Source organism: Dermacentor andersoni, chromosome 2 (assembly GCF_023375885.2).
Source record: "Dermacentor andersoni chromosome 2, qqDerAnde1_hic_scaffold, whole genome shotgun sequence".
Lineage (NCBI taxonomy): Eukaryota > Metazoa > Arthropoda > Arachnida > Ixodida > Ixodidae > Dermacentor > Dermacentor andersoni.
The window spans coordinates 160372289-160396385 of NC_092815.1; the positions used below are offsets into that span (position 1 = coordinate 160372289).

A 24097-nucleotide genomic window follows, 5' to 3' on the forward strand; every position below is an offset into this window, starting at 1 on the left:
CACTTTTCATCTAATTATAATATTTGAGAAGTTGATTAATTAAGTAAGACTAATAATCTAAATAGGCGGAATAAAAAAATAGTTTGAGTATCTCCAAGTGACGGCAAACCACATTACCCTTGTTCTGTCCAGCTACGTGGCATTCACACATTTTTAAACTCTGGCTAAAGTTAACTGGGATGCCCTGTATAGAGTAAACAAAAATGCATTATTACTATCGCTATCGGAGCTTCTCGTGGTCACGCTCGGCTGCCATGATATCAGAAATATTGTTCCAAAAGCAATGGCTCGAGGGAGAGTGGATGAGTTGCATGTCGGTGTTATGCCATAGACACGCAGGAAAGGGAACTGATTGCGCAATCTTCGCGACCTGTAATGAGGAACATCAAGACGCAAAAGTGATGGCTTTGTGTTATGGACATATTTAAGGAATAATCAACAGAGCCATGCCGAAAGAGTATTAAGAACTGCAGTGAAAAATCGAGTTCGATTTGTAGTATACTTGTGCTATAACCATAACAACGCGAAATAAGCTGCCCTGCCCTATTCTGAACCGATTTAGTGTCTCAACTAAACACTTCTGATGAGCACACCTAACAGAAACGGTGAATTAAAGTTGAGGTGGGACAAACGTATAGGTAAGTTAATTTACGAACATCGTTAGTAAAATTAAGTAAGTTTTGACGTATGCACTTCAATGATCTGGAAGCGTTGGCGAACGCTAAGACATCGTGTGATGACCGAAAAAGGGTCGGAGAGAGGTTAAGGACCAGATACTTGTAGTGCGCATTATACAAGACGATGCTGTTATTAATGTGATACAAGAACATAGACGTGGTATCACACTTTGAAACGTTGAGCTTCATTCGTCGAGTATAACTTTTCAGAATTCCTTATTGTTTTTGAGCCAGTTTGCAAGAGCGCGCTGGGGAAAGTCAGGATAACCACGTATAGCTGTGAAATTCAAGAAAAAAAATTATTCATCCGAGATCCCGCTAATCGCGTTCCTGTTTTACGATGTGTGTCGAGTTTTGTCTAGAGTGTCCACACTATACATACTTATTTGTTCATTTTTAGTTAATATTGCTACGGCACAATATGCGCGATCACGAAAGGCCAGCAGTGTGAAGACGACGACGACGATTAGAAGCTAGCGCGGGCTGTTGCCTCTTGGCCAAGCGCAGCGTATTTTCCTTGTAAATATATTTGTACATAGCTTTTCGTCTGCGTCTTCCTACGTAACATATCTGGTGGAGGTGGACGTTCCCTGTACCTCGTCACGGAGCTTCGCAGTGGACGGTACGTCGAGCCTTCCTTCATGGCTCCCGGCGACGACAACCCGACTCCGCCGGCTCCGACACCTGCTGCCACTTCGACGACCTACATCACTCTCCCCGCTCCCCGTGATCCTGGCGTATTCTCGGGCCAAGATGGGGAAGACGTCGATGACTGGATCAGCCTGTATGAACACGTCAGCCGCAATAACCGGTGGGACCCTACTATTATGCTCGCCAACGTAGTCTTTTACCTCGGTGGCACACCTCGAGTTTGGTATCGCACGCACGAAGATGAGCTCACCAGTTGGGATTCACTTAAGACACAGCTTCGAGACTTGTTCGGCAACCCCTACGGTCAACAACTTGCCGCGCAGAAGGCGCTTTCCGGCCGTGTGCAGACGTCAACAGAGCCCTATGTCACGTACATTCAGGACGTCTTGGCTCTGTGCCGCAAAGTTGACACCCACATGACTGAGTCAGACAAGGTTTCCCACATCCTCAAAGGCATTGCCGATGACGCCTTCAACTTGCTCGTTTGCAACAACGTAGCGACGGTGGATGCTGTTATAAGAGAGTGCCGCCGCCTGGAACTCGCCAAAAGCCGACGTATTGACCAGCAGTTTGCCCGTCTGCCCAACACCCCAGCGACATCTTCCTGTGCCGACGCTCCTCGTCCCAACAACACTGCCGATGTTACCAGGATCGTCCGGCGTGAGATCGAGGCCGCCTATCCGGCTGCCTTCGACTCCAGTCCCACCAACACATCTGCAGTCACGGTCTCACTGATCCAGGCAGTTGTCCGCCAGGAGTTTAAAAACATGGGTCTTCACACCATCTGCTCGGCCCATCGCCCTAATACCCGCCCGGCTTCTTCGATTTCGCCCCGTCCCGCATCTTCTTACCCACCACGTTTCCGCAACCCATCTGAATGGCGCACTGCTGACGACAAGCCTATTTGTTTCCACTGCCATCGAATCGGGCACATTTCTCGGCACTGTCGTAGTCGCTGGAGTTCCCCGAGCCGGCCTACTTATACTGCCTACTCTCGCCCGTCAGGTGGCCCTTCTCGTCCCTATGCCGCACGCTCCGATAATGCCGCCACTGATTCTCCTGCAACGAACCTCCCCTATTCTCGTTCGCCTTCGCCCCAACGACGACAATCTCGCTCTCCCCAGCCCCGTCGCTCCTATTCGCCGACTCCCTTCGGACGCCGCTCCCAGCCGGAAAACTAGACGATGCAGCGCCTCGAGGTGACGCTGCATTGCTCCCTACGCCGCCAAATCCTCTACTGACTTTGCCCACTCATCTGAACCTTCTTGACGTGCAAGTCGACGGTGTTTCTGTGTCTGCTCTCATAGACACTGGGGCGCATTTGTCCGTAATGAGCGCTGACCTTCGTAACCGGCTCAAGAAAATTATCACGCCCGCCACGACGCCTGTTGTCCGTGTCGCCGATGGCGGAACAGCCCCCGTAATTGGTATGTGTACCGCCCGCGTCTCCTTCGCCGATCGCTCAACAATCGTGCTATTCACAGTCATCGCCCACTGTCCCCACGACATCATCCTCGGCTTAGACTTCCTTTCCGCACATTCTGCTCTCATCGATTGTTCCGCCAGTACTCTCCGCCTTGACCTGCCTGTTCTGGATCCTGCTGAACCACACCCCAGTCGCCTCAGGTCCGTCGACTTCGTTCGCTTGCCACCTTCGGCACTGACCTACGTTGACCTAGTGTCTTCCCCACCAGTCCCCGACGGTCACTACATCGCGGCTCCTATGCAAGACGTCCTCCTTACACATGGGATCACAGTACCCCATACAGTTTTATCTATTACGGCGAATTGCGTCTGCCTGCCAGTGGTCAACTTTGGCTTGACGACACAAGTGCTGCCACGTGGGATGTCTTTGGCCCAGCTTTGTTCATTCGAGGATCACTCAGTAGCATCCATTGCAGTAGACGACACTTCATCCGATACTCCTCTACCATCGCAGTCGGCAAATTGTACCATCGCTGACTTACGGAAAATGATTGCCCCCGACTTGCCCTCCGAGCACGCTCGTGAACTCTACCGCGTTCTGTTTTCCTACCACGATATTTTTGACTTTAACGATCGTCCTTTAGCCCAAACTACAGCTGTCAAACATCGCATTAATACCGGCGATGCCCCTCCTATTCATCGCCGCCCGTATCGAGTGTCACCAGCTGAGCGTCAAGTTATTCACGCAGAAGTTCGCAAAATGCTTGCCAAGAACATTATTGAACCATCATATAGTCCGTGGGCGTCACCTGTAGTACTGGTCAAAAAGAAGGATGGCTCATGGCGCTTTTGCGTGGATTATCGGCACCTTAACAGGGTTACCAAAAAGGACGTGTATCCCCTACCTCGGATTGATGACGCCCTTGACTGCCTCCACGGTGCTCGCTATTTCTCTTCTATTGACCTTCGCTCCGGCTACTGGCAGATTGCCGTGGACGATCTCGACCGCGAGAAGACTGCTTTTGTCACACCCGACGGTCTTTATCAATTCAAAGTGATGCCGTTTGGTCTATGTAACGCCCCTGCCACTTTTGAACGCATGATGGACTCCCTTCTTCACGGTTTCAAATGGTCCACGTGCCTGTGCTACTTGGACGACGTTATCGTATTCTCCCCAACGTTCGCTACGCACCTCGAGCGCCTGTCAGCAGTCCTGGACGTTTTTCGGCGAGCCGGTCTGCAACTCAACGCATCGAAGTGCCAATTCGGCCGTCGCCAGATTACCGTCCTTGGACATCTCGTTGACGCGAACGGAGTGCAACCGGACCCAGGCAAGATCCATGCTGTTACGCACTTCCCTGTTCCGAAGTGTGTCAAGGATGTGCGCAGCTTCATCGGCCTTTGTTCGTACTTCCGCCGTTTCGTGAGAAATTTCGCCGCCATAGCACGACCACTAACCGACCTTTTGAAAAAAGACGCTCCTTTCCAGTGGGGCGATAACGAGGCCTCTGCATTCTCTCATCTAATCGACATTCTCACAACGCCTCCCGTTTTGGCCCATTTCGATCCTTCTGCGCCTACCGAAGTCCGTACTGATGCCAGCGGTCACGGAATTGGAGCAGTACTGGCACAACGCCAGCGTGGCCACGACCGTGTTATCGCTTACGCCAGCAGGCTCCTCTCACCCGCGGAGCGCAACTATTCCATCACTGAGCGTGAGTGTCTGGCCCTAGTTTGGGCGGTTGCGAAATTCCGCCCATACTTATATGGCCGATCCTTTTCCGTTGTCACAGACCATCACGCGCTTTGCTGGTTATGCTCACTGAAAGATCCTACAGGAAGACTTGGTCGCTGGGCCTTACGCCTCCAAGAATATTCGTATACTGTCACCTATAAATCTGGCCGACTGCACAAGGACGCTGACTGCCTGTCTCGCTACCCGGTCGACGAGCCTGACGACGCCGACAGTAGTAGCGCCAACGGCATTTTCTCTGTCTCTGCCTTCGGTAACATCGCCGATGAGCAGTACCGAGACCTATCGCTGCGAGCACTTATCGAGCGTCTGCGCTCTACACCTACCGACGCATCCGTTCGCCGATATGTCCTCCAGGGTGGCATTCTGTATCGAAGGAACTTCCTCCCTGACGGCTCTGACCTTCTTGTCGTGCCAAAACAGCTACGACAGACTGTGCTCTTTGAGATGCATGACGCACCCACTTCAGGACATCTTGGGGTAACCCGCACGTACGACCGCGTCCGCCGCCGCTTCTATTGGCCTGGTCTCGCTCGCTCCGTTCGACGCTATGTTGCTGCCTGTGATCCCTGCCAGCGTCGGAAGACACCTCAGGTGCTACCTGCCGGTCATCTCCAGCCGATCACCGTCCCTGTGGAACCGTTCTTTCGTGTTGGATTAGACCTGCTCGGTCCCTTTCCCACGTCATCTTCTGGGAACAAATGGGTAGCCGTCGCGACTGATTACGCCACCCGATACGCTATCACTCGGGCTCTCCCTACCAGCTGCGCCACTGACGTCGCGGACTTTCTCTTGCGTGACATTATCTTGCTTCATGGCGCCCCGCGACAGCTGCTTACTGGCCGTGGTCGAAACTTCCTCTCGAAAGTTATCGCTGACATTGTGCGTTCCTGCTCCATTCAACACAAACTGACTACTTCATACCATCCTCAAACCAATGGCCTGACAGAGCGGTTAAACCGTACTCTTACCGATATGCTGGCCAAGTACGTTTCCAAGGACCACCACGACTGGGACATTGCCCTTCCTTACGTAACATTTGCGTACAATTCTTCCCGGCACGACACCGCCGGATTTTCTCCCTTTTATCTACTGTACGGTCGCGAACCTACCTTGCCCCTACACACGGCACTTCCTCCTGCTGCGGTCTCAACAAGCGAGTATGCGCGCGACGCCATCGCCCTCGCTGACCATGCACGCCAGCTTGCCCGTGCTCGACTGACGGCCTCACAGACCACTCAGCAGTGTCAGTACAACGCCCGCCATCGTGACGTACAGTTTTCACCTGGTGCGCTCGTGCTCCTGTGGTCGCCCTCTCGTCACGTCGGACTTTCAGAGAAGCTCCTTTCGCGATACACAGGGCCCTACCGCGTGCTGCGCCAGGTGACGCCTGTGACTTACGAAATTGCTCCTGTGGCCTCAACCTCGTCCTCTCCTGTGGCATCTAGTGATGTCGTACACGTCAGTAGGCTCAAGGCCTACTACACTGCTTCCGAGTCCGATCTTTAGTCGCTCCGGGACGGCGCTTTTGCAGCCGGGGGTAGTGCTACGGCACAATATGCGCGATCACGAAAGGCCAGCAGTGTGAAGACGACGACGACGATTAGAAGCTAGCGCGGGCTGTTGCCTCTTGGCCAAGCGCAGCGTATTTTCCTTGTAAATATATTTGTACATAGCTTTTCGTCTGCGTCTTCCTACGTAACAATATTAAGAACTTTTGTTAACCAAACATTTTTTTTAATTTTTAGTCTGCATTTTTGCGATGGCCACGCACCTTAAAGGTATTAGATTGCATAATTGTTCAGTGCTCACACTGTGCTACTTATTTCTGCCATCTAAATATTTCAGCTGTACATTAATAGATGCACCAAGATGTTGCAGGAAGGATTTGGAAGGTTCTGTTAATTGCGATTGCTCACTCTTACTAAATCACGCATCATGTTCACTTAGAGCTTCGCACCTTCTTCAAAATGAACACGTAATACATGGATATTTAAGCGCTACTGAGATATTCTGCTGGATGACACGAAACCCCCTGAATGCCCCAATTCTAAGATACATAAGCAGGGTGCTTCATGCAACCTTTGCCAAGCCTAAAAAAAAAATATGAAGAAGAAGAAGAAGAAGGAAGCCATGTAAGAGTACGCTATGCGATTTCAGCCAACACCGTAATGCTGATTGTCGTCTGGAGCAGCTGAATGTATCTTTTTCTATTATGAGTATAGCTAAAGTAATTAGCCCAACTTAATTAACCGATCTTTAAGTTATAACTTTAAAAGCAAAGCCGTCAGTATAAAAGTTGTAGAGCGCATTGAGGAATATATATCTAATTGAATCCTTTGCGTGACGATAGCTGTCGTCGTATTCTTTTTATGTGCTCCAAAGAAAGCGCGCAAAATCTGAGAATGTATTATGAGACTAGGCGCTGTAGTGCGCAGTGAGATTAATAGTGATTTAAAACATGCTTCGAATGAATCATCTGCGCTTCACATAGACCGAAACATAATGAATAGGACGTATGCGAAAATTATGGTTGCGAGTCGACGACCTCATCTCGCATGCAGTCTGTCAAACGCAAAAACAAAAAAAAAGAAAAACAAAGAAAGGCAGGAAAGAAAGACTGACAGGGTTCCAAGAATTCCTGTGGGCTATTTATCTTGGCAGAAGTAGAAACGAAGACCGTTGTGTTATAATAGCCTCTTTTATTCCTTACAGTTGGGTGAATATCAACGCTTTCGAATACGAAAAGCAAGCATCGAATATCGAACAGCCTGACGCAGACGCTTGTATATATATATATATATATATATATATATATAAACGAGAAGAAAGCGGGTTAACTGAGGGGCCCGATTTTTATTAGTCATATCCTAAGAAGCCAACAAACACTGACACCAAGGTCAACATAGGGGAAATGACTTGTGCTTAATGAATGAAATAAAGAAACGATAAATTAATGGAAATGAAAGTGGATGAAATAACAACTTGCCGCAGGTGGGGAACGATCCCACAACCTTCGCATTTCGGGTGCGATGCTTAACCAATTGAGCTACCGCGGTGCCGTTTCCCCATCCACTTTCTTGGGTATTTATGTTTCCTAGTAGAATCTTGAGAGTGTTAGCTAGAGCCGCCACTCACATACCTTGGCGGCGGATGTGGAACATCCTTTCTGCCGCAGGCGTCACGAGAACATGATCTTTTTGGCAGCCGGTCAATAAGCCTACACATGCCACCTGAAGACATCGATGTTGCCAGATTCGAGACCCTCCCTCATTATGTAATAAACGAGAAGAAAGCGTGTTAACCGAGGGGCCCGATTTTTTTAGTCATATCATAAGAAGCCACAAAACACTGACACCAAGCACAAGATAGGGGAAATGAACTCCCAGGGTTAGACCCAGTAGTAAAACATAAATACCCAAGAAAGTGAATTGGGAAAACAGCGCCGCGGTAGCTCAATTGGTAAGAGCCTCGCACGCGCAATGCGAAGGTTGTGGGATCGTTTCCCATCGGCGGTATGTTGTTTCTTCAATGAATTTCATTCCGATTAATTTATCATTTCTTTAGCTCAATTAGTAAGTACATGTAATTTCCCCTATGTTGTCCTTGGTATCATTGTTTGTTGGGTTCTTATGATTTGAGTAATAAAAATCGGGCCCCTCGGTTATACAGACCGTGCGGTACAGAGAACACGAAGCGCTGGTGGAGAAGATTTTGTAGAGGGTGCAGAGAAGTCGCATATCGACTCTGAAACATAAACAATGGGAAAATGTACACGTGCGCGCGCGCAGGTTGCAGTACGTTCGTCTTAACGATATGCCTACTGTTCGCAGTCGAATAGCACTGAAACGCTGCTTATTTGCAGGACGTTTTGACAGCACGCTGCACGTGCTCGCCTAGCCGATGACGCATTCTTGAGCGCCGACGAACACGTTTTGCCGCCGCACACGGTTTGTGTCAACCTGTCGCTGTCACTTCACCGAGTGCGCTGACCCCTGCTGCAAGTTCTATTGCTACACTGCGCGCTGTCTGAGGTAGGTTAAGAACGTAAAACCGCCAGAACGTAACAATGCTAATGTGCATTCGCCACTCGACGAATGAACTCCTGTTCGTGGAGTACTGACGCAGGTTGGCATTTTATGGTGTCGCCGAATTCAGCTATACACGTGCGATCCCACATCTGCCACCGAGTGTTCTATGATGACAAAGGACTCGTGGGTCAACTTTAAATCGCACGCGAACGGCTGACTTCGAGCGGCGTACCTTGCGACACAGAGGTCAGCGCGGCTTAAAGGAAGGTCCACGACACAGGCGGGCCCTTCACATACACTTTTAATTCTCGTTCGTAACAGATGCAGTCAAAGGGGCCAACCTTTATCTTGGACCGGCGTTTTACGGCTTCTAACGTCGAACGCCCATTCGCCGTCTCTCCGAAACGTCATAATTTAATGATGCTGTGCCCTGTTTTTAATACGAATGAGCTTCGAGTTCGGTTTCAGAGGGAAATCTCGTGGGTCATCGTGCAACGCATGGGTGACTGCATCGCAATAGCACTGCATGGTATATCCTATATCTATCAATGACTATCCGTCGATACGCACGAGGACTTCCTCCTCGTCATTTCGAGCGTCGACATCGTCAACGAACGTCCGCGGCCAGTTTAAAAAATATATCGAATTAAAAGTCTCCTGGTGACGCAGGAGTCTGCTTAGTGCAACGACAAGCATAGCCTTATCGAAGAGGCCTATGGGGCTTTCGAGTAGATGTACAGTACTACGCTCGCAACTTCCCGAAACGTGTGCTAAGACGTAGGGCTCGGTGACTGATCTACAGAACGTCTTATTAATCGATTAATGCGTTAGTCGCGATTACGTTTTTGATCGCGATTAATTGGTTGAACTCACAAGCGGAAAAGCAAGCAAGCGTCGGCACTGCAGGTATCCCCGCTTCGCGTGTTGAACAGGGAAGAAAGGAGCCGCAGATTGCGTTTCACGACTATGAGACGTCGTCGTACATGTGTATCAAGAGTCCAGGCAAAAGTCAAGCCACACACGTGTATAGGCTACAAGCCAGTGGAACAAGTGTTTGTCACGTGAATATAGCTTACTGCAGCAGGACTTATGATTTAGTCTGAGAGACGCACGTTTAATATGTTTGATACAGTATATGAGCACTCAAGCAACGTGTCTGTGACGTGATACCAAAAGCAACAAATTATCCTTTCGTATGACATGTCCTCTATTTATTCTTCGATGTTTACCCACAAAAAGACTGTCTTTGGCTTACGTGCGTGAATGTACATATTAGATTGTTCGATTAAGCGATTAAATTGCTCGGATTATTCAGGCTGATACATTTATTCGATGTACCCCCCATACGAGAGATTTTACGCCGGCCTCGTGGTGATGCCGGTGGGATCGGCGTAAGCCCTCTCGAGAGACTTTCGTAGCAGCCGCCGCTGACCGCTTCTGTTTGCCACTTCGAAATCACCATTAGCGAGGGAGTTCCTGTTACATAGTTACGACACACGCACCATGCCTTACTATATACGACATCACGCCGTTCGAAGGTTGGAACATGAATCTTTATTGCTTCCGTCTCGGAGCGTATATATACGAAACAGAAAGGGGGAAAGGGGAAAGGGAGAACAAGGGAAGGATATCAAACGATAAACGCACGTGCCGTCAGCGCTTGCAAGGCAGTCTGATTGCGGCTGACGTCACTTTACAACATCTCTTCTCCCTTAATACTGAAGTCGCTGCACTGGTTTTCTTTGACGTGTAGAGCGCCGCAAGGCTTGGGGTGATCTGACGGGTTCAGCGTTGCTCCCTGCGAGTTCCGGCTGAAGTTCATGCTCAGGTTCTGTTATGCCCCCTTGTTCGTCTGGCGTTCTCGGCGACAATGGGTAGTCGCGAGGAGTACCTGTTCTTGATTCTCGATTTGCCGCTTCTCGGTCTTTACCAAGCGGTGGCGTCGCATCTTCCCGGTTCCGCACCTGGTCAACATGTCGTCTTACTGATCCGGCTGGTGTTCGAATGCTCACCATCCGAGAGCCTGTTGTAGACTCGACAATTCCTGGAGTCCATTTCTCACCCGTTCCGAAGTTGCGGGCGTACACGGTAGCTTCAGGCAATGGCAGTGGCCACTCGTCTGCTTCGTTGGCTGGCCCTGCGTGCACAGGAGGGAAACATGTATCTAAACGGGATCGAATTTTGTATCCGAAGAGCAGCTCTGACGGTGATTTTCCAGAGCGGTTAGGTGGCCTTCTGTAATTGAAAAGCAGCCTGTTTATGTTATCTTCCAACCGCCCCTCACCAATCTTCTTGAGGCCGTCCTTAATTGTCCTGACAGCCCTTTCTGCTAGTCCGTTCGATTGAGGGTGATATACAGCTGTGCGCAGATGCGTTATGTTGTTCCTCTTGACAAAAGTAGCGAACTCGTCACCGGTAAACTGCGTTCCATTATCGGATACGATGGTTCGTGGCACGCCAAATCTACAGAAGATACCGCGCAGGCAGTTGATCGTGCTTGAAGCATTTGCTTGTCGGAGTGGCACAGCTTCAATCCACTTGCTGTATGCGTCCACGACCACGAGTATCATGTTCCCTGCTATAGGTCCCGCAAAATCTATGTGCACCCTTGCCCATTTTTCAACAGTAGCGGGCCAGCTTTTTGGCGTTGCTGTAGCTGGCATGGGCAGGTTTTGAACACAACTCTGACATGATGCTGTGACTGCCTCAATTTCGCGATCTAACCCTGGCCACCAGAATGACGATCTAGCCACCGACTTCATAGCGGACGATCCTTGGTGCGTCTCATGCAAAAGGTATAATATGCGACGTCGCGCCTCCATCGGAACGACTACTCGCCGGCCCCAGTATAACAACCCGTGGGCCAAAGAAAGCTCCAATTTCTTGTCAAAAAAAGGTGCGACACTCGTGCTCAAGCCTTTTGCGCAGGGCGGCCAACCGTTCTTAGTGAATCGCATAACTTGACTGAGAGCAGGGTCACCAGCAGTCAACTGCCTTAGCTCCTCAACTGACAGTTCCCTCATCGAACACAGTCAAGGCCAGCAGATAGTCTGGTGGGTCCGCTTCTGGTGGCTTCGGCTCAGACGTCCGTTGTGGCAGTCTACTAAGAGCGTCAGCGTTGAGCAGTTGTTTACCAGGAGAGTATTGAAGCTGATAGCGGAATCCGCCTAAGTACAGCGCCCAGCGCTGTATTCTGGCGGCTGCCAATGCTGGAGTTGGTCGATCCGCCTTCAGCAGGCCCACGAGCGGCTGGTGGTCGGTGACCGATACGAATTCTCGGCCTACGAGATAATCACGGAATTTGGACACTCCAAACACAAGAGCAAGGGCTTCCCTCTCAAGCTGGGAATAATTTTTCTCAGCCCTTGTTAGCGTTCTAGAACGGAACCCGACAGGTTTGTTTATCTTTCCGAATGTATGGAAAAGCACGGCCCCTATTCCGTCCTGTGAAGCGTCACATTCTAGCTTGAGGGGTCTCTCGGGATCATAGTGAGCCAGCACAGCCGCTTCCCGAAGGCATTTTTTTGCTTCACGAAAAGCTGCTTCTTGTGCATGTCCCCAGAACCAACGCGTGCTGTTCTCCAATAACTTGTACAACGGTACAAGTACGGAAGACATGTTGGACACGAACTTCGAATAAAATGTAATCATGCCCAGAAACGACCTCAACTGCTGAACATTTTCTGGGTTGGGAGCTCGCGCGATTGCTTCAACATGCTTCTCTATTGGATGCAGACCTTCACGATCAATTTTATGACCCAGATACGTCACTGCCTCTTGGCGAAAGCTGCATTTCTCAAGTCTGAGCTTCACTCCATGTTCACGAAAACGCTGCAGTACTTGTCGTAACGTGTCGGTGCTACCAAGTTTTTCTGATACCAAAACGTCGTCAAGGTAAGCCTGAACACCTGTTAGGCCCTGCAGAACTGTTTCTATTTTCCGCTGGAAGATGGCAGGCGCGGAAGCTATGCCGAACGGCAGTCGGTTGTAGCAAAACAACCCACGGTGTGTATTGATTACCCACATCTTCCTTGAGTCCTCATCGAGGGGAACTTGGTTATACGCGTCTCTTAAATCCAGCGTGCTGAAGCAGTCCCCACCGTTCAGGCATGCGAAAATGTCATCAATAGCTGGCAACGGGTACTGCTCCAGTTCACAGACGGGATTCAAGGTCACCTTAAAATCAACGCAGATTCTAACCGCGCCGTTCTTCTTCATTACGGGCACAATGGGAGTAGCCCACTCGGCGTGCGTTACAGGTGACAGTACTCCAAGCGTTACGAGCCTATCAATCTCTTCCGAAACTTTGTCGCGTAAAGCAAATGGAAGGGAACGGGCCTTACAAAATTTCGGCATGGCGCCTTCCTTGAGCTTCAGATGGACAGGGTGTCCGTCAATTAGACCCAGCTCGGGGCTGAAGACGTCGTTGAACTCTGACAGGACGGCATTAATGGCGGGGGTACGGCTGCTTCCTGGACCAGAGCTTTGTTGCGCTGATACGTTCAACACCGAGGATCCTGCGTCATTGAACTTGGAAATCAACTCTCGTCCACAGAGGCTCGGACCTGAACAGTTCAGGACCATCAAGGAACTCTTGACCTCCTTGTCGTTGTAGGTCACTGACATACTCAGTTTCCCTAATACTGGAAGTTCTCCAAGATAACAGGACAGTTTAATGAATGCGGTTTCTAATTGCGGCCAATGTTCACGGTTTTTCTCAAAAATCTCTTTTCTTTGGACACAACGCAGACCGGTGAACCGGTGTCCACAATCATAGGTACGTCAATGCCACACCATGTGAAAGTACGAAGAATAGGTGGTGGTAGCCGACCACTGGAGGGTGCGGTTAGTGTCCAAATATGCGCACCGTCTGCATTTTCCTCAGTGACATCCGCTGTTACTGCAAACGCTTCTCCTTGCCTGAATTGTGAGCGAGCTTGTGGGCGTCCTTTCCGCACGTCGCTTTGGCACAGCTTCGCCAGATGGCCGTATACACCACAGCGGTAACACCTCGCTTTCACCCAGCCGCAGGCGTTTCTGTTGTGTTTCTGACTTCCGCAACGCCCACATACTGACACTAGTTCATCAGCTTGTCGTGCACTGACCTTGAGCACGGGTTCAATGTCAGATGACATCTTCTTTGCATCTTTTTCCGCTGCTTCAGCTGATATGGCAATTGTTTCAGCCTCCCTCAACGCAAAATATGTTTTCGCTAATAGCTGCTTCTGAACAGCGCTTGACCTCACTCCACACACGATCCTGTCGCGAAGCATCCGGTCTAGCATGCCACCGAAATTGCAGCCATCCGCAATCCGGCGAACTTCAACGATGAACTGTTGAATGGGCTCACCTTCCAACTGACAGCGATTGAAGAACCGATAGCTCTCAGTTATTTCATGACGCTTGGGGTCGAAGTAGTCATCCAAAACTTTGACTGCTTCCTCGTACGTAAGCGAGTTTGGCTTCCTCGGTGCAACCTGTCCTGAGAGCACTTGCACGGTGCGCGTACTCAATGCTGCTACCGGCAGCGCTCTCTTCTTTCCCGTGTCACTGACACCAGTTGCCTCAAAATAAGCTTCTGCCTTCGTGATGTAAGCCTTCCAGTTGTCGGACTGGTCATCGTATTCCGGTAGTTGATGATGAGCCATGGTCGGTATTTCCGCGGCCGGTGTTTCCTGCTTAACTGCCTGGCTTAATTCATTTTTGACCTCGAGGGTTCTATCCCATCCTCGTCGCCACTGTTACATAGTTACGACACACGCACCGTGCCTTACTATATACGACAGCACGCCGTTCGAAGGTTGGAACATGAATCTTTATTGCTTCCGTCTCGGAGCGTATATATACGAAACAGAAAGGGGGAAAGGGGAAAGGGAGAATAAGGGAAGGATATCAAACGATAAACGCACGTGCCGTCAGCGCTTGCAAGGCAGTCTGATTGCGGCTGACGTCACTTTACAACAGTTCCTTTAATGGGTGCTCGAAACGTTTTCCTGGCCATGTACACGCTTTGAATGTCACTGCAGATGACAAGCATAGTACGTAAATGACCCACTCGTGCATAGTACACAAGCGCACAACATACACAAGCAACACAAATAACAAGCTCAGGCCCACAAAACTGCATCAGGTAACTAAAGTGTCTGGTTCAGGCCAGTGTCTTGGACGCAGGCAAATATAGTGTCTTTGTTGGGTGCGTATAGCACGTGCTCCAAGGTCGAAGAATATGTTGCAGCTCGAAGGAGCTGTCAGATAAATTCAAAGTAGATTTGATTACTTCTTTTGAGGCCTCAAAGTGCGTGCACACGCTCACAACAATGTGCAAGTAATCACTCGCTTGCAACCTTATCGAGCGTATGTGGCTATCGCTTCAATTGCAGTTTCCGCAGGCAGTAATTCGTAGGCGACGTGCAAATGAATACGGTGCGGACATGTGCGCACTCGCGCCTCGAAAGGCCCCTCGGCATGTGAAAATCACATTTCGGGTGAGTAATTCGAATAGATCGGTCCGTACGGTTTCAGCGCTCTTCGCACCAAAGAGCGCGCATATAGAGAGTGCCAGACGATGGCGCTTGTAGGAGCGTTGACCCGTCCCTTTATGAAGCAGCCGCAGACACCAGTCGCGACGATTAGGGTTGCCAATTCTTAAATGGACGAAGACGGGGCGGGGGGTGGGGGGAGGTGGCTCTGCTGGAGACGATCGACCCTGCCATTGCCACGAGCCGCCAGTCTGTACTTGCAACAAAGGTGAACATTTTTTTTTTTTTTAGTTTGACCATGCCTCGATTTTCTTTTTAGAGAACAGTTGCCTGCACAGCACGGCTGCCGATACAGATAAAGGCACTGTGAACGGGTCAAGGCTTACAGCATAACTAACACCATGACAAAAGCGAAACCACCTTTGTTTATGATAATGTCACACAAAACAAAGGAGAGGAATCCGCAATCAAGCTTTTAGGGCATTATAAAGCAGAAATCTGGTTTATAGATTGTTAGTTATCAGACAGAAAAATAAAGCGAACGTCGAGACATTTGTCCATCCCGACTGAGTGAAGTCGGCACGCTTGACATTTGCGCAAAATTCGCGATGGTTGGCAACCCGAGTCGCGATGGGCAGCCGTGTGCCACCTCAGCAGCGTGGTCAGCCTCGACGTGTACACCCTGCTATGCTGCGTTAAATGGGGCAGCCACTCAGGCACGTGCACAATGTTGAGGTGCAATCTGCAGGCCTCTTTATGCAGGCCCGTCGGCGTCTCGAAAGAGGTCACCTTTTGGCCGTAACGGATAAGAGCTGACCGAGAGTCGGTGAAGATCCCCCATCGATTTGTTAGCTCGTCCGAAACGCGAGCTAAGCCACGCACACAGTGCGGCGAACTCCGTGGCAAAATCCACGGCTGAGCCTCGCCGAAATAGTTGTTTTAGTATAGATGGAATCCAGGCACCTGCTGTACGTAGAAAAATATGATGTGACGGAGTCATCGGCGTGAATGTGGCGCCGACCTTCGCAGCATATCGAGGTGCGCCTGAGTGGAGATTATTATAAAGCTCGCGTGGGAGGCGTTAGCCTTGTCCCGTACGTTCGGCACTAGCTGGCACAGTGATCATTCGACAAGAACGCTACCGTGGTGGTAAAAGAGGCGCTCAAAGACTCTGATAATGAGTAGGAAACAGGTCGTGCACCGCAAAGGTGCCAATGGCTGCAAGGCAGTGGTCAGGTGCTCTTGCGACGTATATCAGATGTGATGCGCGAAGTAACCTCTCGTATTTAAAGAATTCAGAACGAAAAGGGCCTGCGCTCTGTCGGGGTGCCTTTTGTTTACTCCAAGGAAGTCGCATATAACATTCGCAACATGCCTCGGCTTCTGAGCCCTCCACCAATTTCATATTCGTAGTGAGAGGCTCTGTAGGGCCAGCGGACCGTACCGGAGGAGGACGTAGTGAATCTACGCGCAGCATCCGAGCATCCGCTCGCTCCACCACAACGCGTGCGAAAAATGTTTGCGAAGTTTCTCCTTCAAGCGTCTGAGTGTCTACCTCAGAAGCATGTCAGTTGTAACTGTCAGAAACTTGTGACTTAGGATACGGAAGTGCCGGCAACCTTTAGCACATCGCGTGAGACGTCACGCATCAACGAGGCAATCGCAGAGCACTTCTCAGGTGACATTTCAAGGCCGCGGAGCATGTGGAATTTCTGTATCAATTTGACGGCCTTTTGTAGACTTGAGCGCAGCAAGCGCGTGTTGCCCCCAAAGGGCCATAGACTGTAAAATATTTTTCGCCCTTAAAATTGAATAAGGGTGTAAATGCGTACATAACTTACACCTTTACACGCCCTTTTTGGGTGGAAGGTGTATATCGATGATACCCGCATTAAAGTGAAATAGCCACCGAATTCTACGTGCACTCGTCGAGACCGTTGAGGGAGATCTTAAACAATGCCGGGCTTATGAATGAATGAATGATCCTGGGGAACACCACGCAATATTTTGTGGCCCGTCGAACTTCATTCATACGACGCAAAGAATACTTTTTTTTTTTATGTAGAAAATATAGAATCACCTGCCTACAAAGTGGAGAAGAAGGAGAACTGAAGGGCTCGATTTTGCTAATCATAACCACATAAAGCCAATAGACAATGATGCCAAAGAAAGCATTGGGAAAATTTAGCGTGGTTGAAATGGTAATGTAGAAATAATGAAGAAAAGGGAAATGAAAGCGGACGAAAACATCGCTAACGAAAATATAACTTGTGTCCGATGGGGACAGAGCCCACAACCTCCGCATTACTCGTGCATTACAGTACAAATTGTGCAACGGCAACGGCCATAAGTTCGTCCACTAACTTGGGTATTAACGTTTTACTAGATCTAGCCCTACGAGTGTTAGCCAGGGCCACTCAGAACCATGGCGTGCGGATGTGGAACATCATTTTTATCCCGATGGCATCACGTAACACGTGATCTTAGGAGAGCAGGCTCGGCATGGCGCCGAGTCGACTGGCGCTTCCAGCACGCATCGGCAGCGTGTAATATACGCTATAACGTGGACCTCCAGCTGAATTTCCTTCCCAGTGCTCTCAGGTGACGGCGTCCTAGGTTTCTACATCTTGGAGCCCAGAAATTAAGAAACAAAGAATGCTAATTAATGAAGGCGGATCCAGTTTATTGGTTTACCGTTAAATTGGTGTATTAAAATGATTGTCAGGAATCATGTAGTTCCGGTTTCTGATTTTGCTTCGCATTGCCTATGTACATGTGCTCTTAAGAGGAAGCTTTAGCTCGGGTGCCCCTATCTAAATACACGTAGAAGAAGAATTAGTTTTTCTCGGCAACCACTGCACCAAATTTGGCGAGGTTTGTTGCATTTAAAATAAAAAATTAAGATCTAGTGACTGTTCTTTCAAATTTTTATTTAGGTGGTCAATTTTTTATTAAAAATTGGCAAAATCGAAAATTTTCAGAAAACGAATATATCAAGTTTACCGCTCCGTACCTCAGCAAAAAAAGGATATCACAATTCTCTGAATTGTATATAATAGTACATCTAAAGCGTACAAAATTTGTATGTTACACATTAATATAAAAAAATATAGTAATATGATAATACAGCTTTTCCAGAACCCGTGTCAACAACGTAACAAATTCACGTAAGATATAAAATGACATATTGAATTTGTCTGCTTTCAATGATTTAGTGGGTGCCGTTTACGGAACCGCGATATCTGTTGTTAATGCAGAATTACTAATTTGTAAACTTCGTGCTTCTATCTCTTTCAAAATTGCGATATTTTTGAAATCTTTTTAACAACATTCAGGCCCTAAATCGGAATTCGGCTTCCAACAGTCATTAGAATTTAACTTTCTCTCTCAAATGCGACAAATTTTATTAAAACCGGTCCAAAGGTTATCTCAGAAAAACGTTTTTGCGTTTTACATGTATTTGAATAGACCGCGTCGCAGTTGGGCCCGAGCTAAAGCCTCCTCTTAATATGTGCTGTCTTGTTTCGGCATACATTGAGCGTTGTGTAGTCAGCCTTTTTGCTTGAGGGGCAGGAATGAGTCAGGCATTGCACTTTCTTTGGGCAAGTTCGAAATGCAAACAACAGTGTGTGTGTGTGCGTGCATATATATATATATATATATATATATTCTTTTTTTCATACGAGCTCAAGAGACGAGCCACCGTGAGAACGACGAAGTTGGTCGGTGCCCTTGGCGCGAGCGAGTGTCGGCCTGGCTGCCTGGCTCCAGTGTAGATAGACTGTAAATAGCCTCTTTCGTCTGTGTCTTTCCACACGTAACAATATATAACAATGCTTGAGAGATTCCCTATACCTCAATTACTAAAATCCATACCGCACATGGAGAAATAAGAATTCAACAGTGACTTAGCGGTAATTGTGACAGAAATGCGTTATCATTACGTCACAGCTCTTTGAGCTCCCGGATGCATGGTTTAAACCACGGTCACAACATTGGAAAGCGTCATTCAGGAGCTCACTCGTCACACGCACTGCCTCTTGGACAGCGACGTGCAACTGACGGTGGTGGAGCAGACGGTGGTCCGGAGCACTTGCACTACCGTCAGTTGCACTAATATGTACGTGCGCATACATTCCCGTGGCTGGGTTTCCCAGACTTCCACGTACAGCTATTTCAATTTTCTTTGACCCTCCTAACGCTAAGGCTTCAATTAAAATGACGTTTAAATTTCGAGTAACTGTTTCTTTAACTGGAGCTGACATGCTTCACAAGCTCGATGTACGAGTGTTCGAGAAAGGCAGCGCATTCCGTGTCACCGCGGCATCGCAAAAGCTGCGCTTTAAGAGGCAAATGCGCGCTGCGGTTCATAGATTCCCGGTCCGCAAATTCGGTGTGAGCAAAGTCGTTCAATGCTTTTAACCGAAGCACTCCGATACCGACGCAGTGCTATACGAGTATAGGTCGTATCGAGCCGCAACTCGTCATACAGACCTCCGCAAAAATGCAGAAACGTCAACACTCCACTCGGCGACGCGAACACTTCGTAATGCCTCGGGGCAAGATTGTCGCGCCTTTCCAAGCGCGAGCACTACATAGTTCTGCGGAGAACGAGTTAGAGTGATCTCTCGCATCCGTGCAGGCGCGGACTCGAGTCCAACACATCGTCGAGGAGTGCCACGCGAACTCACCTTTTCCGCTGCGAGCTGAGGCGACTCTTGAGCGCAGCCACCCGTAGCCACATCCTGGCGAGTCGGCGTGGTCAAGCAGTCAAGACCGTCTCGTCGCCGCACCGGCGAACGCTTAACACGCGTCGGCGCTCGCACTACACACGCACACGCCGGGCTCGTTGCTCGCTGGTTACGCACGAGGAGGGCGTGTGCCTCGGCGATCCTGTTAAGAAGGAGACGAGCCCGGTGGGGAACCGGTAGTACCAGCGTCTGGGCGGCGCTGCAAACGACGTCCAGCAAGCAGCAGCAGCAGCAGCGAATGCCGCCGCGTCTTCTGAAGATACGTGAGCGAAATGGGGAGTTCCGCGCCCTTGCTCCGCGCGCAGTGAAATCGGTTTCGCGTTGCACACAGGCGGCGGCGGCGGCGGCGAAGCCTCCAGCAGCCGTAGACACAGCAGCGCCGTGTACTTTCGGGATCGCGAACGCACTGCGCATTGCAGCAAGCGGCAGGACGGCAGACGGGCAACCGGAGCGCGCGACCCACCGTTCGCCGGGAGATTCCGCGCCGGTTTTTTGTGTTGTTTCTTTTTTCGTTTTGTTTTACTTGTTTGTTTTCTTTCTGTGCAAGCGGAGCCACCTGCGCGAACCGAGGAAGGGCGCAAGAAAGATGAGAACATTGTGTTTGGGTCGTGCTTCCGCGGGCGTCGCGCGAAGTGCGCACTGTAGCTCGCTTGCAGTCGTCGCCGCGCGCAAGCTGCTCTCTCGCGCCAGTCGACCCTGGGAAATCGCTAAGCTAGTCATCACCTGGGCCGATTCATTATTTTTTTAAATATTTATTTGTTTCCACAGATTCTAGGCCAATGTGGGGATACGGAAGGGTGAACTTATATTCACTCACGCGAATACAAGTTCACGTGAGTTAACACGTATACAACAGACAGAGGGGGTCGGAGGTATAGGAAAGTACAAACATCTATAATTAGTACACTTAAAAGGCAAAAACCACAAGACAACCACGAGTGTCTAGCATGCAGCAATATAAGCAATACAACCACAAGCAAATATGTTAAGGAAATATAAATCGTACCAGGTAATCTTCAAAGGATTAATGACTGTTAATGAAAGCAAACCGCTATCGATAGACGACTTATTTTTCTCTGCAGCAGGAAAAGTCCGAATTAAATCCCCGAATGAAAAAAGGAGAGAGAGAGAAATGCGCGACTGAAGTAATGAGGAAGGCGAGCGAGAGTTTACGAGCGTAAGCGCGGACGTACCGGTATTCCGCGGACGACGCCCGTACGTTCTAAAACCTTTCGTCGTTGCTGCCTGGAGTGGTTGTTTTACCACTATTGCCAATGAAAGGTCAGATATCATCGGCAGATACGGGCTACCATCTTATGGTACCTGGAGAGACAAGCAGTAAATAAGACCAGACAGCAACAGTACTCTACCGGATAAACTATACTTGCATATTTTTAATGAGAAAAAGTTACTTATTGGTGGAGAAAATAAAAAAACGAGACCTCTCATTTTGAAGCTCGTATCAAAATTGCGTCACCGGTTATGTAACCGTGACCGCCATGAAACTCATACATTCTCCCATTTAGGTTGTTTTAGCGCTTCGGATCGAGATGTTCCAACGTCTTCCTTATGTTCCATTTTTTTTACATGGACTGCAAGCTTCTTTTTTTCTTTTAATTTCTCACCAGCGTGAGCATTCCTTTGAAAATTCGTGCTGTTTTATAGTTACTGCTGTAGAATGGGGACTTTCTTTCCTGGACGAGCTCTCATTGCAGCGCCGAAAGCAGATATTCTATGGTTTCCATGCAACTTTTCTCTTGCTTCTTCGTGATCACTACGCCGGGAAATACGTTATGTGCCATAAGAAGAAGTTTATTTCAAGAGGAACCGCGGCCTTTGCCCAAAAACAACACGCTCTCCGTGAGCTCTAGTCACCATTTTATTTATTTATTTATTTATTTATTTATTTATTTATTTATTTATTTATAGAATACTGTCAATCCCTCATGGGGATTACTACAGGGGTGAGCAACATGTCACAACTCATCAATGAACGGTACTGAAACTTTCTATAGAAAAAGAGACCCTAATGATTGAAGACTATACAAGAATAGCAGTAGTACATTCATACATAATAATACACACAACGAAGCCGATGTACATCAACCAGCAGGATAACTAGGGAAAAAAATACAGCGGTTAGATTGCGGAGCGCAAAGCAGATGGCGCCACCGGCCTCGACGCCATACGACGCCTTCAGAGTGCAGTTGAGCGCCTACTTAGTGCAGCCGAATGCCTGAATCGCCGCAATAGAAGAATGGGCCTGTGCTAACTCTATTGACTGTATACAATAACATAGTGCCGGTATGAAGTAAAGTGTAGCTTGGTACACCTGAAAAAGAACCCTCCGACACTAGGCGATAGCAGCGTACTCTGCAACAAGGAGAAACTCGAGTTTGCATGTTGTGCAGACAGTGCCTTTTAGCCAGCAACTGGTAGTCTGTCATAGATCAATGATTACTTTTAGATATTAAGTTACTCAGCTTTGAAGGGAAAAAAAAAGACGTACAGCTCCGATACGAATGCGATATGAACAGTTACGACCGTTAGTGAGCTAGGAACGATTGAATGTCCTCTTGTAGACGTTTAATGTCGGCTCATTGCCGTGCTTCTTATCGAATATTTCGCATCCGGTAATGCGTTTTTATTAAGCGGATGGGACGACCAGTCAGGGCTCTTACGCGCAGTGGACGGCGCATGCAGTGATAATTATAAACACAGAACGTCACCCGTATAAACATATTGTCCTATGTTGTAGCAAGTACAAGAACTAAAAATGTTTCACTGCATGTTTTGTTCTGAGTACGTTATAAAGCTTAACGAAGTGTCTTTAACCGCCGGGGTTGCTTAGTGGCTATGGTGTTGGGCTGCTAAGCACGAGGTCGCGGGATCGAATCCGGGCCCCGGCGGCTACATTTCGATGGGGGCGAAAGGTGAGAGCGCCCGTGTACTTAGATTTAGGTGCACGTTGAAGAACCCCAGGTGTTCCAAATTTCCGGTGACCCCACTACGGCGTGCCTCATCATCAGAAAGTGGTTTTGGCACTTACAACCGCATAATTTCTTAAAGGGACACTAAAGAAAAAAATTATTTCTTTTGCATCAGTAAATTACCTTTCTACGACGCCAAAAACATCACTCTTAGCCACGATAAGACGCTTGGTAAGCCAGAAGAAGTGCAAGAACGAAAGACGGGTGGCGACGCCTCCTTGAAGTTCCCGCACCTGCTCGCTGTGACGTCATGGATTTTAATGGCACCTTCTAGGGCCTATTTAATCATATAGCGTTACAGACTGACTACATTGTGTTCTATAGGAACCAAATATTCAACATGGCAAGTTCCGGGAACCTTTACTCAGCCAACGCGGCCCAAAAGCGAAAACATACTTTGACAAAACATACCCTGACGTCAGACTGACGTACCGGCATCGGGGTTTCGGTGCGACATTCAAATATTGATACTTCGACTTTCATTTTCACATCTAATAAACAAAACTATTATCTTGAAATGATTACTTGCAGGGTTCTCAAAGAAAGCTTTATTAGTCTAAACTGATTTATTGTTTCGCTTTAGTGTCCCTTTAAATAAATGTAAGAAATGTTTAACCGACTGCACTTTTGCTGAAGCGCAAAGCATGAAGGCACGTTGGGCATAAAATTTTGATTACTTCTGCCATTTTTTTTTTTAATCCGAATGACTAATTCAGTGACCGATAAGCCACATACCGTAGCTAAGTGGGCAGACCCTCATGTATACATAGCTCTGACTGTTCTCGCTGATTATTCATCTCCGAGGACTTTCCAACTATTGCATGTTGTGAAGAAACGATAGTTGCGAAAACAACCGAGATACACTTGTAATATCACTGAAAACAATATTATCGATAGCCTGCTCGAACATAACCACCCTCACGGCGGATTACACAGTACTGAAGTGACAAGAGCCATCTGCTGCTACGAGATAGCAAAAATTGAGGAACTATTCCACACTGTAAAGGTGGATGACCAGCGAAACTGTAGCACAACCCACAGGGTTAGCCAAGGGTACGTGTATCTGTTTTCGTCCTTTGGTAATTGTAGTGACGATAGCTTTGTGATTACTGTCATATACACTGACTGGTTCGGTTAAACCTTCGGCACATTCTTGGCCAAAGTTAAATCAATGCAGGACCATTGTTGAGTAGTTGAGTGACTTGGATTGCTGCGGCACTTCAAACCAAACTCTTCTAGCACAAATTGAGTCATCAATTTCTTGTCTAGTTTTGAAATGTCCATATTGAAGTCTCCAACAATGACCACAGGGGTAGCGTCATCACGGCTAAACCATGCAA

The 24097-nt window shown here is 48.5% G+C and overlaps 2 protein-coding genes across 3 annotated transcripts in view; both read right to left on the reverse strand.

The window, feature by feature from the left end:
• Positions 1-24097, reverse strand: part of fray (oxidative stress responsive kinase frayed) — a 274312-nt gene that overhangs the window by 242374 nt on the left and 7841 nt on the right. Inside the window, exon 1 of one of the 2 annotated variants that reach the window (XM_055076081.2) lies at positions 19708-20252. The exons of the other annotated variant lie outside the window; for it this stretch is intronic. Coding sequence (XP_054932056.1) covers positions 19708-19760 — 53 coding nt within the window. The 5' untranslated portion in view covers positions 19761-20252. Of the gene's footprint in view, positions 1-19707; positions 20253-24097 lie in introns of those variants that run through there. 2 annotated transcript variants of the gene reach the window in all.
• LOC129387266 (uncharacterized) lies at positions 10089-14185 on the reverse strand. The gene is made up of 4 exons (XM_055076088.2): positions 13888-14185; positions 12881-13009; positions 11672-11794; positions 10089-10674 (listed from the first exon to the last, which is right to left on the reverse strand). The coding sequence occupies exons 1-4, from the start codon at positions 14183-14185 to the stop codon at positions 10250-10252; spliced, it is 975 nt and encodes a 324-aa protein (XP_054932063.1). The 3' UTR covers positions 10089-10249.

What these genes read in the sequence shown, in the direction of transcription:
- LOC129387266 (XM_055076088.2), bottom strand. Translation starts at nt 14,185, where the DNA reads ATGGCTCATCATCAACTACCGGAATACGATGACCAGTCCGACAACTGG. An exon ending in AGGCGCCATGCCGAAATTTT is followed by an intron (nt 11,795 to 12,880) that starts GTAAGGCCCGTT and finishes TATCGGTCACCG; the next exon opens with ACCACCAGCCGCTCGTGGGC. An exon ending in TCAGCTTCAATACTCTCCTG is followed by an intron (nt 10,675 to 11,671) that starts GTAAACAACTGC and finishes CTGTGCACGCAG; the next exon opens with GGCCAGCCAACGAAGCAGAC.